The 18,377-nt window shown below is 37.9% G+C and overlaps 1 protein-coding gene and 1 pseudogene across 9 annotated transcripts in view; both read right to left on the reverse strand.

Annotated features, from left to right (window-relative positions):
* Nucleotides 1–18,377, reverse strand: part of NEK11 (NIMA related kinase 11) — a 239,248-nt gene that overhangs the window by 171,915 nt on the left and 48,956 nt on the right. For all 9 annotated transcript variants that reach the window (XM_047737089.1, XM_047737079.1, XM_047737082.1 and 6 more), the window contains one exon: nucleotides 8,715–8,833. In XM_047737089.1, coding sequence (XP_047593045.1) covers nucleotides 8,715–8,833 — 119 coding nt within the window. The remainder of the gene's footprint in view (nucleotides 1–8,714; nucleotides 8,834–18,377) is intronic.
* LOC125104583 (high mobility group protein B1-like) lies at nucleotides 14,100–15,034 on the reverse strand (annotated as a pseudogene).

Below are 18,377 nucleotides of genomic sequence, written 5' to 3' on the forward strand. Positions count from 1 at the left end.
CCAATTAATTGGACCAGAGGGAAGAAAGTCTACAGGATTGCACTTTCAGAGACCGGGTGTTTCTAGCTTTGTCCAAGGTTCCAAAGTCCCTCAAATACTGGACCAGCCTATGGAAGCTTGACAGTTAGTAAAGAGCTTTGAGCACAAACACCTTTAAAAAACTTAATCCCTCTGTACCAGAGGTTCAGACCCACAGGGAGGAATGAGTTTTAGTGCTACATTCTCAAGATAGCTTATAGTGAACTGTGAATATATTCAGTTTTTGGCATCATTATTTATAAGTGCTTATGCCATATGCTATAGATTTAGCATATTATAAATGTATAAATAAACCAAATTAAAATAAGTACAGGATAGTTCCAAAGGAGTAAACAAAATCCTATTTCCTCTGTAACCTCATGTTTTAAGCTTTTTAAGGGTCTTCTTGATCTCCTCTGCTGGTGCACTGTATGAGTCAGGGTTCTCCAGAGAAACAGAACCAATAGGCTATAATACAGATATAGACTTAGATATAGATAGATATGGAAATTTATGATGAGGAATTGGCTCATACAATTATGGAGGCTGAGAAATTCCACAGTCTGCAAGTGGGAGACCCAGGGAAGCTGGGAGCACAACTCAGTCTGAGTCTACAGACCTGAGAACTGGGGGAACCCATGGTCTAAGTCTCAGTCTGAGGACAAGATAAGTCCCAGCTCAAGGCAAGAAAACAGGGGCAAATTCCTCCTTCCTCTACCTTTTGTTCGATTCAGGCCTCCAAGAGATTAGATGGTGGCCAACCACACTGGAGACGGCAATCTACATTACGCAGTTCAGATTCAAAACACCCTTACAGACACACCCAGAAGCAATGTTTAATCTGGACACCCCATGGCCCACTCAAGTTGGCACAATTAACCATCACCTTCACTAAAATAATTTGCAACAGAGGACCAAAACCTAACTTCTTCAGATGTGTTGTTTCCAAGGTAATCTCTTCAAAATACATTTTAATATATACTATAGTCCATATTGGCTGTGGCTTGAAAGATTTGATTTGAAAGCTAAATGAAGCATTGTGGTAGCTAACTCCTATTCCCAAATAGTCACACCTCTTGTGACTTGCAGTAAGTGTTCCTTTGCTCCTTTGTTTAGTTTCTTAAATTCCACATATGAGTGAAATCATACGGTATTTGTCTTTTTCTTACTGGGTTATTTCGTTAGCATTATACTCTCTAGACCCATCCATGTGGTTGCAAGTGGCAAGATTTTAATTCTTTTTATGGCTGAATAATATTCCACTGTACACACACACACACACACACACACACCACTTCTTCTTTATCCATTCATCTATCAATGGATACTTAGGTTGCTTCCATAACTTGGTTACTGTAAATAATGCTGCAATAAACATAGAGATACATGTATCCCTTCAAATTAGCATTTTTGTATTCTCTGGGTAAATACTCAATAGTGGGATTACTGGATCATAGGGTAGTTCTATTTTTAATTTTTTGAGGAACCTCCACACTGTCTTCCATAGTAGTTGTACCAGTTTGCATTCCCACCAACAGTGCATAAGGGTTTCTTTTCCCCCACATCCTCATCAACACTTGTTTTTTCTTATGTTTTTGATTTTAACCATTCTGACAGGTGTAAGGTGATATCTCACAGTGGGTTTGATCTGCATTTCTCTGATGATGAATGATATTGAGCATCTTTTCATGTGTCTGTTGGCCATCTGTATGTCTTTCTTTGGAGAAGTATCTGTCCATGTCTTATGTTCATTTTTTAATTAGATTATTTGTTTTTGGAGTGTTGAGTTGTATAAACTCTTTATATATTTTGGATACTGACCCTTTATCAGATATGTCATAGGCAAATATGTTTTCCCATTCCATAGGTTGCCTTTTAGTGTTGTTGGCAGAAGCTTTTTATTTTGCAGTACCCCAATAGTTTATTTTTGCTTTTATATCCCTTGCCTCAGGAGACATAGCTAGAAAGATGTTACGGCTGATGTCAGAAAAATTACTGCCTGTGCTTTCTTCTAGGATTTTTATGGTTTCAGGTCTCACATTTAGGTCCTTAATCCATGTTGAGTTTATTTTTGTGTATGATGAGGAAAGTGGTCCAGCTTCATTCCTTTGCATGTCACTGTCTAGTTTTCCCAACACCATTTGTTGAAGAGACTGTCTTTTTCCCATTGGATATTCTTTCCTCCTTTGTCAGAGATTAACTGACCATATAATTGTGGGTTTATTTCTGGGCTTTCTATTTTGTACTATTGATCTGTGTTTGTGTCAGTAACATATTGTTTTGATTACTACAGCTTTGTAATATAAATTGGAGTCTGTGATACCTCCAGCTTTGTTTTTCAAGATTGTTCTGGCTATTTGGGGTCTTCTATGGTTCCATACAAATTTAGCATTGTTTGTTGTGGTTCTGTGAAAAAATGTTGTTGGTATTTTGATAGGTATTATGTTAGATGTGTAGATTGCATTGAACAGCACAGACCTTTTAACAATATTTGTTCTTCCAACGCATGAGCGTGGAATGTCTTTCCATTTCTTTGTGTTTTCTTCAATTTCTTTTATCAGTGTTTTATAGTTTTCAGAGCACTGGTCTTCCACCTCTTTGGTTAGGTTTATTCCTAGGTATCTTATTTTAGGTACAACTGTAAATGGGATTGCTTTCTTAATTTCTCTTTCTATTGTTTCATTACTGGTATATAGAAATGCAACAGATTCCTGTACATTGATTTTATATCCTTGACTTCACTGAATTCATTTATCAGTTTTAGTGGAGTCTTTGGGGTTTTCTAATTATAGTATCATGCCATTTGCAAATAGTGAAAGTTTTACTTCTTCCTTACCAATTTGGTTGTCCTTTATTTCTTTTTGTTGTCTGATTGCTGTGGCTAGGACTTCCAGTACTATGTTACGTAAAAGTGGTGAAGTGGGGGGGAGGCTGCCTGGGTGGCTCAGTTAAGTGCCCGACTCTTGGTTTCAGCTCAGGTCATGATCTCAGTGTCGTGAGATCAAGGGTGGAGCATCAGGCTCCGTGCTCAGCATGGAGTCTGCTTGAGATTCTCTTTCTCTGCCCCCGCCCCTACTCATACTCATGCTCTCTCTCTCTCAAATAAATAAATAAAATCTTTTTTAAAAAGTGGTGAGAGTGGACATCCTTGTCTTGTTCATGACCTTAGGGGAAAAGCTCTCAGTTTTTCACCATTGAGTATGATGTTGGTGTTTCATATAAGGTCTTTATTACACTGAGGTATATTCCCTCTAAACCTACTTTATTAAGGGTTTTTATCATGAATCGATGTTGTTCTTTGTCCAATGCCTTTTCTGCCTCTATTGAAATGATCATATGGTTTTTATTCTTTCTCTTATTTTTTTTAAAGATTTCATTTATTTATTTGACAGACAGAGATCACAGGTAGGCAGAGAGGCAGGCAGAGAGAGAGAGGAGGAAGCAGGCCCCTCGCCAAGCAGAGAGCCCGACGTGGGACTCAATCCCAGGAACCCCGAGACCACGACTCAAGCCAAAGGCAGAGGCCCAACCCACTGAGCCACCCAGGCGCCCCTCTTTTTTCTCTTATTGATGTGATGTATCACGTTGACTGATCTGAGAATACTGAACTACCGCTGCAACCCAGGAATAAATCCCACTTGATTGTGTTGAGTGATTTTTTTAATGTAATGTTGGATTCAGTCTGCTAATATTTTGCTAAAGATTTTTGCATCTATGTTCATCAGAGATATTGGCCTGTAGTTGTCTTTTTTTTTGTTATGTCTTTATCTGGTTTTGGTATCAGGATAATGTTGGCCTAACAGAATGAATTTGGAAATTTTCCTTCATTTTTTTGGAAAAGTTTGAGAAGAATAGGTATTAACTCTTCTTTAAATGTTTGGTAAAACTCACCTGTGAAGCTATCTGGTCCTGGACTTTTGTTTGTTAGGAGTTTTTAATTACTGATTCAATTTCTTTGTAGTTAATTGGTCTGTTCAAATTTTCTATTTCTTCCTGCTTCTGCTTTGGCAGGTTATAGGTTTCTAGGAATTGATCCATTTCTCCTATGTTGTCTAGGAGATAGTTTATTTTCTATAGGAGACATATTTAGACCTATACAAATTAAATACTGAAAACCAACAGAAGTGAAAAGTAGATGACATATTTATGATCAAGAATAACATATAGCATTTTTCCTGTTTTTTTTTTTTTTTTAAAGATTTTATTTATTTATTTGACAGAGAGAGATCACAAGCAGGCAGAGAGGCAGGCAGAGAGAGAGGAGGAAGCAGGCTCCCTGCTGAGCAGAGAGCCCGATGCGGGGCTCGATCCCAGGACCCTGAGATCATGACCTGAGCCGAAGGCAGCGGCTTAACCCACTGAGCCACCCAGGCGCCCCAGCATTTTTCCTTTTAAAAACTATTCTGGAGATTGCTTGTGGTGAACAGAGTATAATGCATAAGCTTGTAGAATCATTATGCTGTATGCCTGAAACTAATGTAACATTGTGTGTCAATTACATTCAAAAAAACCTCACAGGGGCGCCTGGGTGGCTCAGTGGGTTAAGCCGCTACCTTCGGCTCAGGTCATGATCTCAGGGTCCTGGGATCGAGCCCCGCATCGGGCTCTCTGCTCAGCGGGGAGCCTGCTTCCCTCTCTCTCTCTCTCTCTCTCTCTCTGCCTGTCTCTCTGTCTACTTGTGATCTCTCTCTGTCAAATAAATAAATAAAATCTTTAAAAAAAAAAACAACCTCACAAAAACATAGTCTAGAGAATTGATCAAGATAGTGATAACTACCTCCTCTTTCCACCCAAAACTCCAAGAAATATGAGGAATTTTTGAAGAGGAAATTCATAATAGTGCTAGAGAGTAGTTATATATGGACAAGAATTTTCATAAAAGCTCTGAAAGAATGCAAAAAGAGGATCCCCAAACCCAAAACATATAGAAGAATGTTGCCTCTATATCCCTCTTCCCACAGCAGCAACCAGCTCAATAATATGGCCTGTATGGTTTTTCTCACTTCCCCATCTCACTCACTCTCCCCACTCACTGGTTTCTGTTTCATGAAATCACCTCCTAGATAAACTTCTTATAACCCCCAGTTTTTGTTTCCAGGTTCTGATATTGGAGGAATTCAAACAAACAAGTTTTGGTGTTTTCCCAGTATCTAGGGCCTCACTTGTAATTAAGTAACTTCCTTCTTCCTCCCTCCCTTCTTTTTGGTTTCCTTCCCTCTCTCCCTCCCTCTCCTTGCCTCTCTTCCCCTCTCTCTCCCTCTTTCCCTGTCTCATTCTTTTTCCATATTTCACCCAGGATACCATTAAACCACTAAACTCACCATTAAACTCAGCACCATTGCTTCACATCTATCTTTCCAATTTCTCATTCACCCTTGGGTGATGAAACTTGGGTTCATCCTTGACCTTCTCTTATCACATCCCATATATCCATGTAATTTCAACTCTCATTTGAACTTATCAAGTTAACTGTGATCCTTCCATGTCCTGCTCACTATTATCATATCGTTTCAGGTCCTACAACCTTATGCATAGATATAAAAGGTTTCAGACTGATATTCCGAGTTCCCCTCTCTCCCCTCTATAATTTATCACCAGTCTTCCTGAAGCTCTGATCATAGTTCCACTCAAAATGTTTCTGTGACATTATTAACTTTATAACAAAATAAAGCCATCTATAACTTGATGTCAACCTACCTTACCTCACAACTTCATTCATGTACCCCAAGAGCCATTCCAACTGAACTACTCATCATTCACTCTAAAAGTACCATGATTTCTTAGCCCTGTGCCTTTGCTAACTCTGTTCCTTAATCCTGGAAAGCTCAGACTCATCTTTCACCTTATTCAAAACCTACATTGGGTCTAATGTCATTTCTTCCAAGACCTTCATTGATTTTCCCATGTAGCATTATTATCCCTTTTCTGATCTCCCTCTTCTGATCTCTAGCACTTAAAGTATACTTTTCTTGGTGTTTTGGTCACTTTTTTAAAAATTGAGGTATAATTTACATTAAAATACATAAATCTTAAGTTTGATGAATTTATCACCTTTGTAATCATCCACTTGGGTCAAGATATAGAACACTTCCAGCATCCCAGAAGATTCTTTGTGCCCCCTTCCAGTCAAAACCCCCTTCAAAGGTTAATCTCTCTTCTGAGATTGGGTTAATCTCAGATTAGTTTTGCCTGTTTTTGAATTTGATGTAAATGGAATCACACAGTATGTACTCTTTTGCATCTGGCTTCTTTCACCCATCATGTCTCTGAGATTCATCCAGTCAGGCATATCAGTTATATGTTCTTCTTTTACTGCAGAGTAGTATTCCACTGTAAGACTATGCCACAATTTATTTAACCATTCTTTCTAAATGGACAATTCTCAGTGTTTTTGCTATTACAAATAATGCTGCTACAGAATTTTGTGCATGTCTCTTGCTAGAGACAGGTACTCATTTTTCATCTCAGGAAAAGAATTACTAGGTCACAGGGTATTTGAATGTTAGATTTGGAAATGTTTTTCTAAAGTGATTATACCAGCAATGTTAAGTTTCAGTAGCTCCACATCCTTATCAGCACTATTATTATCAGAGGGGTTTTTTGTTTTTGTTTTGTTTCATTTGCCCTTCTGATGGCTATGCTTTCATTTCTACATTAAGTTACAACCACAAACAACAACGCTTAGAGGGCACTTAACAGATTGCAAACTTTTTAAATGTATAACATCTCAATGCATATTCCCTATAGTCCTATAAGAAGGAAGGGAGAGTCCTATTATTATCCCTATTTTATAGATGAGAAAACAAAGGTTCAGAGAGGCTAAGCAGTTTGCCCAGAGCTATAAAATATGTAGCAGAAACTCTGCAGCTGGTATAGCCACCAGGCTATAGGGTTTATAGTTATTTGGGTACTTTTTTTTTTTTTTTTTTTTTAGATTTTACTTATTTATTTGACAGAGAGAAAGATCACCACAAGTAGGCAGAGAGGCAGGCAGAGAGATAGGGGGAAGCAGGCTCTCCGCTGAGCAGAGAGCCTGACGTGGGGCTCGATCCCAGAACCCTGAGACTGTGACCTAAGCTGAAGGCAGAGGCTTAACCCACTGAACCTTCCAAGTGCCCCTTGGATACATGTTTTATCTCTGCTAGTTTACTAACAGCTCTTGAAGATTAGGCCTTATTTTTAATTATCTCTAATTAATAAATGAATAAATGAACTTAGGTATAAAATTAAAATTTCTCTGTCTAAACAGAAAACCTTTACAATAATTGGTTCTAATAACATAATAAATAAGCACCATCACTTATCACCTGAATCACAAAGGAGAGTATTTCAAGAACACAGATACACAAATATCCAAACATTTAGCCCTATTTAATGACTTTCTTAAAATGCTGAAGGATTAAAAAAATATTCTAATCCTCTCTTTGAAGGATTTTATTAAACTCATTTACTTGAACTATTGAACACACCACGTTTATTGCAAATGTTTGGGTTCCTAAATCAACTAGATTTCAGTTTTATATATTTGACATAGAACACAGACCTTGTCACCTTTATATGTGAAGGTGATATATACATATGTGACATATACATATTTATATTTCTTTGTGTATTAGCTAACAAACATGCCATAAAATAGTAAAGGAAAGAAAATAAATTCCAATATAGCTGTATACACATATATCCTACATTTAGCAGCTTTGCGTAGTATATTAAAAGATTATTTGTTATTCTTTTATCACTGTTTCTTAGATTGCTATGAATTGTCAAAAAATTAGAGCCTATCTGTATCATCCAGCATGTGCTTAGAAGATACATGGCAAAGCTCAGTATCATCTAGTTACTTTTTATGCACTCAGGAAAAACAGGCAACATATTTGAGCTATCTGACATCCATGGATAGCCACACCTTGATGTACTCTCTAAATTTCAACCCTTGTTCAAGAACAATGTTGTACACAATCCTAAACTGAAAGATATATTATGGGCATCTCATAGTATCTACTTTTGTCTCTGTATATCTTTTCAAATGTGGTCATACCATGTTACAGGTCTCTAAAACATCCAAAAATTATTACTTTTGACCTATGGAAAATACAATTAAAAGTTTTTAAATACATGTTTAAGGCAGAGATTATAATTGCAAATTACAGACAACTGAACTCATAAAACATACTTTGGCCTTCTGTATCAGATATTTCATGTCAAGACTGACTTTTGGTCTGACTGTTTCTCTGAGGCCCAAGAGTATCTTCTGCCTCAATCACTTAGCTTCTGCTGGGATGTGACACTGACACATTCTAAATTCATTCCATGAAATTCATTTAGAGCATGCTAGGTATTAATAGCTCAAGTCTGTTGAAAGATATAATAAATTCATAGCATGCAAAAGGTATCTGAGAATTGCTTATAATCACAGGATATGATCAGATATATGAAAAAATGTGTTTAATACAAGTTTCTGTCTTGTATTCAAGGCCAACTTGATTTCTAGAACAACAAAAAATGGCTATTCAAGTAAATCTTCTATACTGAATCATTCAACAGTTTCCTCATGGAAAAGCATACTGTATAGCTGTTTAACTATAGTCATTTACCTTTGGACTTGCTTCCTTTCAGTTCCACTCCCAGAAATTCATTTTTCAAGTTCAGACATGACTGTCAAAATCATGTCTATCAGTAACAAATGCACATACCTTTCATGCATGTAGTCAACTCCTAGTAACAGCTGGATAAACCATTCTATTATTTGACTTTCCGGAAAGGTTTTGCCGGCTTCCTTATACTCCTGAATTTTACAGTCCAGATCGTGGCCCTGAAACACAACAGCATAATTTTTCATATTTTTCTTTCAGTTACAATTTTAAAATCAAGTTCTTTCTACAACAGTTAACATACAGCAGTGACTGTTTATCACAAGAAAGTGAGTATGTACTGCCACTCTGGGACTTATAGTCTCTCCTTGACCAAACTCTAGCCAGGCTCCTCTGAGCCCTCTTCTCAAATAGGCCTCGACCTTGGGTGATAAAGACTTGAGCACACTTCTAATAACTCAAGGCCACATCCCTAGGGTGACACTAGCATCCCTTAAAGTGTCTGCCTGAGAAGACTTATGGCTGCCACAAGCATTTATTATTTGTTGCAGCCCACACCTCTGTCCTGGTGACTGTGGAAGTGTAGGGGCCTAACTTGAATTAATGCCAGTTAGTTAGCCCAGGCACACATGAACCAACCCCTTTCCTGCTTTCTGTAATTTTTCTCTTCCCTGACTCTGCTCAGGCCCCCACCATTTTCCCCCTTCTTCCAGTCTCCCTTTTCATGGTCCAGTCCCCTATGCACTTATCGGAATACACGCACAACCAAAAAGAGCTCAGCTCTATCCCCGACGGGCAGTTACCAAATAAACTCTGTCTTCACCATTTTAAGTAATGCCCACTGTGTTAATCTTTGACATCATTCAAGGACAAAAACTCTTCTAAAGGGTGTTATTTTTATTACATTACTTAAATATTACCTAAAATTTATTTTCGTTACATTATATTATATCACATATTTACATGTACCTACATGAAACTAAGAATGACTTTCCTTATACTTAAAATTTTATATAACTATAGAAGCCTAACATATATACAAAGTAAAAATATAAATCCAGTTAGACTCAAATAAATGATATTAATATAATGTGACGATGTTCTGGTGAAACTATATCAGTCTTTACATTATAAATATGGCATTGGCTGCTCGAATTTGATTCTTTTCAGTTTGGCATGTCCAGACTAACGTGTGTCTTGGGATGACTTAACTTTCTTTTTGTCTATTTAACTACAGAAAAATTCCCAGGAATACAGCAATGGTTGATTTATGTGGGTTCCAAACACATCATTTAGACATTTAGTCAGTCTGTCCTCCCACTCACTGATGATAGAGTAATACTTGGTGCCAAAAATGAATCATGAGCACAATGACAAACATCTAAAATTGCCTGACAGTGTCTGATAAGACCCCTTCTGATTATGTTTATATTAATGTATTTCACCTACCATAGAAATGAGTATGCAAAATGTTAAATTCTCTTGAGAAGCACTATATCTGATCCCCTTTACCTTAAACACTGGACAAGTAAATGCAATTCCAGAAATGTGCCTCTGAAGAAAAAAATGAGTGAAATGCAAGTGTTTTTAGTCTTTATGGGATGCCAACATCACAGCCCCATGAGAGAAGAGAAATACTAAGCCACATCCCTAAGGAACATAACAGCCAAACATTAAGCTACTTACAGACTTCCTGACAGAATTTTCCTTGTTAAATGAAAAGGAGAAACATTTATAGGCAATGAAACAATCAAAGGGAAACTACTTCTAATTAAACATTAGGTCAACCAACTTACTCACTTGTAATGCATTTTTTATTTCCTCTCAGTGCAATATGCAAATATTTGCCTTGCGCATTCTAACCTTCCACAAGGGCATGACAAGTCAAAAATGGCATAGCAAACCTTCAAATTGCACCCTCGCTCACATTCAGTTTGCTGCTGGATTTTCTGGGCAAAGGAGATCAAAGCTTGATGGAACTCAAAAATACAGTGAATCAAATATTTGACTCATTGTCAAAAAGACTATCATTTTCTTCTCATTCTCCAAACCTACATTTAGAGCCCTCCCCTCTTTTTGATCCTAGAGTTTATCAAGGTTCTATCGGCTCATACAAGCTATACATCACAATGTTTCTATAAATTGCACAAAACAATTTTTGACAATATACTGTGAAGTAGACACAAAAGCCCTTCTGATAAAAGGTGAGCTATAAGTGTATATATTTTTCCAATCCAGGTTTCCTCTTCTATCCAAGAGGACCTTCCTCCCTCTCACACACACATACACGCACACAAACCTTAAAACAAAACAAAACAAAAAAACAAACCAGATATCCTTTCAATATTACATTTAGATTTTCTGAATGTGATCAAATATCCCCACTGTCAGAAAAGTAATTATATACATGTTGCTGTGTCCTTCCTGAATAGCTTCAGATGAGATGTATGGACAGATAAATGAATGGAGGGAGGGAAGAAGGAAGGAAGGGAGCGAGGGAGGGAGGCAGGAGGGAAAGAAGAGGGAAAGAAGAAAAAGAAGGAAAAAAGAAAAAACTTATAGAAATATCAATGAAGCAGTCTGCTTCAAACCAATGTTTCTTACTTTAGGACGGTCATAGCTAAGTACAGTTGTCCCTATGAAAACAGCTTTTTGCATTCCCCCATTTAGGGTAATAACACTGAATTTGGACAAATTTGTTGATTAAAATAGCATTCTTCTCAAGAATTTATCCCCAACAAATTACAGAAATATGAATTTTACACATTTGTATTAGCTTTGGTATAGCCTTCTTTGAGAGTGAACAGAATTATGTTCTCTGTGAGTTATCTTGCCATAATGGGAGCATACTCCCTGGGTGACATTTAGTGTTAGTCTGACAATTCCCTCCTAATGCTCTCCCAAGTGGTGACCAGAACTTGCTTACCTGTTTCCTGCATCGATAGTAAGTATGCACACAATTTCCCAGGACTAGATAAATATATATCTAGATTATTGAAAAAAAAAAGAACAGGTTCTTCAATAGTGGGCCTCAAAGTGACATGTCAAAAGGAGATTACACAAATTGCCTCTTGAGCTCTGAACAGAACTATAAGGAGAAATGAACCAGTTCCTAATATTAAGCAAGGAATGTGTTTACTTGACAAGATAGCCGAAAGATTAATCAGAGAGCTGGGTCTCATCTTCCTCAAGTTACTGCCCCTGCAATTTTCATGTTGAACATTTATCTCTATTTTGTTCTTATTATCTGTATTTTGTTCTTAATAAATTCTCTGTAGATTATTTTCTTAGGATTTAAATTAGGTAATCAAGACACTCACAGATTAAGATAACAAATTATGCTTTTATATAACAACAAGAGAAATACAATTTTTTGTGTGAAGCAGTCTGATTTTAACTGAGCAGTATGAGAAGCATTTATGACTCTCTAAGCCATCTTCCATGTAAAAATCAAATGTTTTTGATAAAATGTCATACCTTAGTTTAAGTTCTTATTGTAATATCTATACGCTCATTTTTTTTCTTAATTTTGTCTTTGAGAAATATTTAATGATGACACTTATTGCTAAAAAAAAACTTTAGTGATGGGTGCCTGGGTGGCTCAGTTAAGTGTCTGCCTTTGGCTCAGGTCATGATCCCAGGGTCCTGGGATGAGCCCCACATCAGGTTCCCTGCTCAGCAGGGTGTCTGTTTCTCCCTCTGCCCCTTCTTCTGTGCTCTCTCTCAAAAATAAATAAAATCTTAAAAAACAAAAACTTTAGAGGCCCCTGAGTGGCTCAGTGGGTTAAGCCTCTGCCTTCAGCTCAGGTCATGATCTCAGGGTCCTGGGATCGAGCCCCACATCGGGCTCTCTGCTCGGCAGGGAGCCTGCTTCCCCCTCTCTCTCTGCCTGCCTCTCTGCCTACTTGTGATCTCTCTTTCTCTATCAAATAAATAGATAAAATCTTTGAAAAAGGGTTATTAAAAAAAAAAACCTTTAGTGAAGAATACTGACTTTGACTTAAACCATTATTAATGTGGCCCTAAGTCTATATTTTTCATAGCTTTCTTTCACTAATATCACCCCTTGAAAGTTGTAAATAAGGCTTTGATGTTAACTTCTGAAGTTTTGAAAATCTGTTACCCAAAATATACCATTTGATGGGTTAATGGCATCTCCTCCCTCCCCCATCCCAATTAGCCAACATGAGATTGATTTTGAAATGCCAGGACCTTGAAGAAATGAAGAAAAACTCAAATACAGTTTCTAAACACTATCTTTGATTCCATTAAAAACTTTTAAATCTTAAAAGCATTTAATTAAAAAAGTTAATCTGTGCTGTTTTTTTTTTAAGTCATCTACAGAAGCCCTTATAACCGGTTTAAAAGGCTAAAGTAGAGCATTCTCAGAGGCCTTTGTGTAGGCAACATTCAGAGTGTACACAAAGGACAAAATAATCTCAGGATTTTAGGGCTGGAAGAAGCTTGAAAAATTGTTCTGCTCCACTTCATTTTAAAATAAAAAAGCTGCCCCTTATTTATTTGCTTGGTTGACATCTTAAAATGCTGTTCTGTTACACTCTTTGTCACCTTTAAACAAGCTTCTAATACATCCTTCCAGGGGATCTCAAATGTCAAAAGGCATCAGAATCATCCATGTTTCTTGTCTAAAAGGCATACTCCTGCACCACATCAACAGAGACTCTGGTTCAGGAAGTCTGGAGAGGACAATGGGATCTGTATTTTTTAAAAATTTTTTATTAAAACAAGTGGTACTTACTTAGAAGCATTCAGTATGTTAACAAAACAGTTGGAACTTTTTTTTCCTTGCAGTTACAGAGTGGTAACTCTGTGGTTAACAGGACAGTGGTGATTTCGTAGAAGCTGCATCAGAGACAACTGAAGATGAGTAAACTGTCATCCCTGGGAATGCCCAACTGGCTCAGCAGGTAGAAGCAATTCTGGATCTTAAGGTTGTGAGTTCAAGCCGTATGTTGGGGGTAGAGATTACTTAAAAAAATAAAATCTTGGGGCGCCTGGGTGGCTCAGTGGGTTAAAGCCTCTGCCTTCGGCTCAGGTCATGATCCCAGCATCCTGGGATAGAGTCCCGGATCCGGCTCTCTGCTCTGCGGAGAGCTTGCTTCCTCCTCTCTGCCTGCCTCCCTGCCTGCTTGTGATCTCTCTCTCTGTCAAATAAATAAATAAAATCTTTAAAAAAAAAATAGAATAAAATCTTAAAAAGGAAAGAAAAGAAAAACTACCATTTTCATATATAACTAATTTGTGCTGTGCACCAACCAGAACCTGCTTTAAATCTCTATGCCAATTTCCCACGTCCACACTATACCAGGCAAGGTTAGTGGCCACAGAAAGACCACCAAGGCTATCAAAAGACATTCTGGAATGTGTTAACTGTACAAAAACAAGCAAACAACAACAAAAAAACTAAAACAAAAACAAAAACCCCACTGTGCAGATGTACAATTTAAAAACAAATCTTACCCAGTCTTACATTTCAATTTTTTTCTTTAAAAGGAGTGAGTTGTATACAGGGAGCGTTACATGATTTATAGACAAGGAAAAAAAACTGTGCCAACACCAACTTATTCATCATCATATTCTTCCTCCTCCTCCTCTTCTTCCTCCTCTTCCTCATCTTCCTTGTCTTTCTTCTTTTTCTTGCTTTTTGCGGCCTTGATGACACCATTTTTTTTTAAAGATTTTATTTATTTATTTGACAGACAGAGATCACAAGTAGACAGAGAGGCAGGCAGAGAGGGGGGAAGCAGGATCCCCGCTGAGCAGAGAGCCCGATGCGGGGCTCTATCCCAGGACCCTGAGATCATGACCTGAGCCGAAGGCAGCGGCTTAACCCACTGAGCCACCCAGGCGCCCCTGAGGACACCATTTTTGCCGCACTGGGCTTTCCTTGAGCATGGTATGCAGAAATCTCCTTTTCATAGCTTTCCTTCAGCTGAGAGGCTGCTTGTCATCTGCAGCAGTGTTTTTCCACATCCTTCCCAGTTTCTTTGCAACGTCACCTATGGATAGGCCGAGACGTTCTCCTTTGATTTGGGGGTGACACTCAGAGCAAAACTCCTTTGATTCTGGGCCAATACTCAGAACAAAACAAGAAAAAGGCCAAAGGAGACCTGTTGGGTGCACTGGGATCCTTGAACTTCTTTTTCTGTTTCCCCTTTAAGGGGGATGTAAGTTTTCATTTGTCTTTCATAATGGGCCTTGTCCACCTTTGTCATGTCTTCAAATTTTCCTTTCTCTTTAGCAGACATGGCCCTCCACCTCTCTGAGTACTTCTTATACACATCTGAGAAACTGACTCAAGCATCTGGGTGCTTCATCTCGAGCTCCTTTCAGAAAGTTTGCACAAAGAATGCATATGATGACATTTAGTCTCTCAACTTCTTAGGATCTCTTCTACCCATGTTTAGTTATTTTCTTCAGTGAGGCACAGAGGCGCCCCATGCCCACCTGGCTCTCACTCACCTGAGCACTGCCTCTATGGAGTTCAGTGTACTGCAATGGCTGTCAGAATCCGTAATTTTTTTTTTTTTAAAGATTTTATTTATTTATTTGACAGAGAGAGATCACAAGTAGGCAGAGAAGCAGGCAGAGAGAGAGAGAGAGAGAGGGAAGCAGGCTCCCTGCGGAGCAGAGAGCCCGATGTGGGACTCGATCCCAGGACCCTGAGATCACGACCCGAGCCGAAGGCAGCGGCTTAACCCACTGAGCCACCCAGGCGCCCCCAGAATCCGTAATTTTAAACAAGCATTCTAAGTGACTCTGGGACAGGTAGCCCATAGGCCACACTTTAAGGAAATGCTGCTAGATAATGACACAAATGGGCCATTTATACCTAATATTTCACCCATCAATGAAAACATTTGGCCCAATAGTTTGAAAAATTCCAAAGGCAAAAGCTGTATTTGGGACAGTCAGGGTTCAATAAGAATCATTTTATAATGATACCTTTTTTTTTTAAAGATTTTATTTATTTATTTGACAGACAGAGATCACAAGTAGGCAGAGAGGCAGACAGATAGAGAGAGAGGGGGAAGCAGGCCCCCTGCAGAGCACAGAGCCCGATGTGGGGCTCGATCCCAGGACACCGGGACCATGACCTGAGCCGAAGGCAGAGGCTTTAACCCACTGAGCCACCCAGGTGCCCCTATAATGATACATTTTTAAAAGCCTGTGGCATTACTAAAGAGAACACCAAAAAATGGAAGTGAGAAGGGCAGGGAAGGAGATCATCTGTCATTATAGAACCCAAAGATATTTCCTTAGAATTTTGGAAGTTCACTGTAATGGAGTACATAAAAGTGGAAGAAATGGAGGCCACACCATGCTCTTAAAAGCAAAATAAGAAAATCCAGTTTCAAAATAGGTACTAAATAATGGCGTGTAGTATCACGATGTTTATGTCTCATGATATAAATGAGAATTCCTGAGTTTAGGTGCTAATTTCTTTTTCCAAACTTTTTTGGAGTAAGTGTTCTTCCTGTTGAGGCAAATATGCATGGATAAGAATAAAATGGTGGAACTTATTTTTATCTTAAGAAGCGACATGAAATGGTTTCATCTATAAATCAATGGGTTGTTTTTAAAATAAAGTATTTGAAGTGGATTATTCTGATCCTGTTTTTGAAGAGTTATATTTATATAAAGTCATATGTCAGCTAAAGCTATACCCCAGATGCTGTTAAGTTCTACTGAGTTTATGAACTGCTTTATATTTAGTGCATTAGTACAAATCTTTTAATAAAACTAGTTTCATTTTTCAATTTTTACATTAACAATTTTAAGTAAAAATCAATGGCCTTACTTTTTAACTTTGTTGTTAAAAGGTAAAAATATTTCATAGTTTAAACAAAGAAAGTAGGTAGGACAAATCATATTACTTTAATTTTGGTACTTAAAAATCATAAGTAGATCAGTCAGGTCTATAAAATCATGAGATACTCACATGATTTACAGCTTTCCCTAACTGAATAAAGTCTAGACCTATAGAATTGGCACAGAGCAAATTCAGGAAGGCCTACCTACTCCAGGATGGAGTTGCCCAGATAACTGAGAACCCTGATGGGACCAACCTCTCTAAAGATAATGCTTAGTTCCCTCAGTCAGCAGCAATCCCAGCAAAGCAGGCCCTAAAGACAGCCCTGATATGTGGACACCTGGAGCTCACACTGGGAAGGATGCTGCTATAGACTGAATGTCCCCCCAGAATACCTATGTAGAAATCTTAACACCAGTATGATAGTCTTGGGGTGGGGGGAGTATTGGGAAATGATTAGATCAGGAGAGTGGAGGCTCATGAATAAAATTAGTGGCTTTATAAAGGAAACCCCAGAGAACTCCCTCACCCCTACTACCATGTAAGGACACAGCAAGAAGATGACCAACTGTCTACAAACCAGGAATCTGGCCTTCACAGACACCAAATCTGCCAGAATCTTGATCTCATATTTCAAGCCTTCAGAACCATGAGAAATAAATTTCTGTTGTTTAGAAACCACTCAGTCTATGGTATATTGTTAGAGCAGCCTGAATGGACTAAGACAGATGGTCACTGATCAATGTCACAATAATCAATATCCCAGGAGTCTCTCTCAACCATGAAAAAACCAATTTGGATGGAAGTGGCCCCAGACACAGGATCATAAACAGTAGCTTTATGAGACATATCATTGCCAAATTCACTTGCAAGAGTGTACTGATACCTACTAGAGGTTCAAGATTATAAAACTCAGCCTACTTACTTGATTCATTTAAGCAGTTTTACATAAATAAGAAACATAAGCGAAAATTTCAAATTTTCTTTTTTACAGTACAAATAGATCCTTGGCAAGTAATCTCTTGAAAATTGCTATCAGACCCATTAGTGTTTAAGAATTTGCATGTTTCCTCCTTCCCACATGAATCATCCTACCAACTACAAGTCAGACTCAGAGTTAAAAATCATCTTGCCTTCTAGAAAACAACTGGAAAGGGGAGATAGGAGTAGAAACAATTATAATCATAACTTCCATTATTGACAGTCTACTAGGTGCAAAGCTCTGACAGCCATTTTTTCAATATTCATTATTTCAAATCCCTAAGAAACCTAACAAAAGAGGTGTTGTTACACTATCTTAATATCAGGAAAAGTATCAGAGAGATGAAATAACTTGCTCAAGGAAATGGACCAAGATTTGAACAGAAGTCAGTGTGATGACAAAGTCCACACACTCTCCACTATTTCAAACCCTACCCAGTCTCTGAGTGAGAGAAATAAAATAATAACATCATCAACATATTAAAATATCCATGTGTGTGCAAACTAGTAGACATGTGTTTCTGTCTTTATGTATAACTGGAGATAAAGATACAGAATATAAATGAGAATAAGCCAAGAAAACAAAATACACAGGTATGTATGAATTGTGAGATGATCACTGCATTCAAGTTAATTGACAAATCTAATACTTTACATAGTTATATTCTTTCTTTCTTCTTCTTCTTCTTCTTCTTCTTCTTCTTCTTCTTCTTCTTCATTCTTTCTTTCTTTTCTTCTTCTTCTTCTTCTTCTTCTTCTTCTTCTTCTTCTTCTTCTTCTTCTTCTTCTTCTTCTTCTTCTTCTTCTTCTTCTCCTTCTTCTCCTTCTTCTCCTTCTTCTCCTTCTTCTCCTTCTTCTCCTTCTTCTCCTTCTTCTCCTTCTTCTCCTTCTTCTCCTTCTTCTCCTTCTTCTCCTTCTTCTCCTTCTTCTCCTTCTTCTTCTTCTTCTTC

The sequence above is a fragment of the Lutra lutra genome, chromosome 1, assembly GCF_902655055.1.
Source record: "Lutra lutra chromosome 1, mLutLut1.2, whole genome shotgun sequence".
In the NCBI taxonomy this organism is placed as follows: domain Eukaryota; kingdom Metazoa; phylum Chordata; class Mammalia; order Carnivora; family Mustelidae; genus Lutra; species Lutra lutra.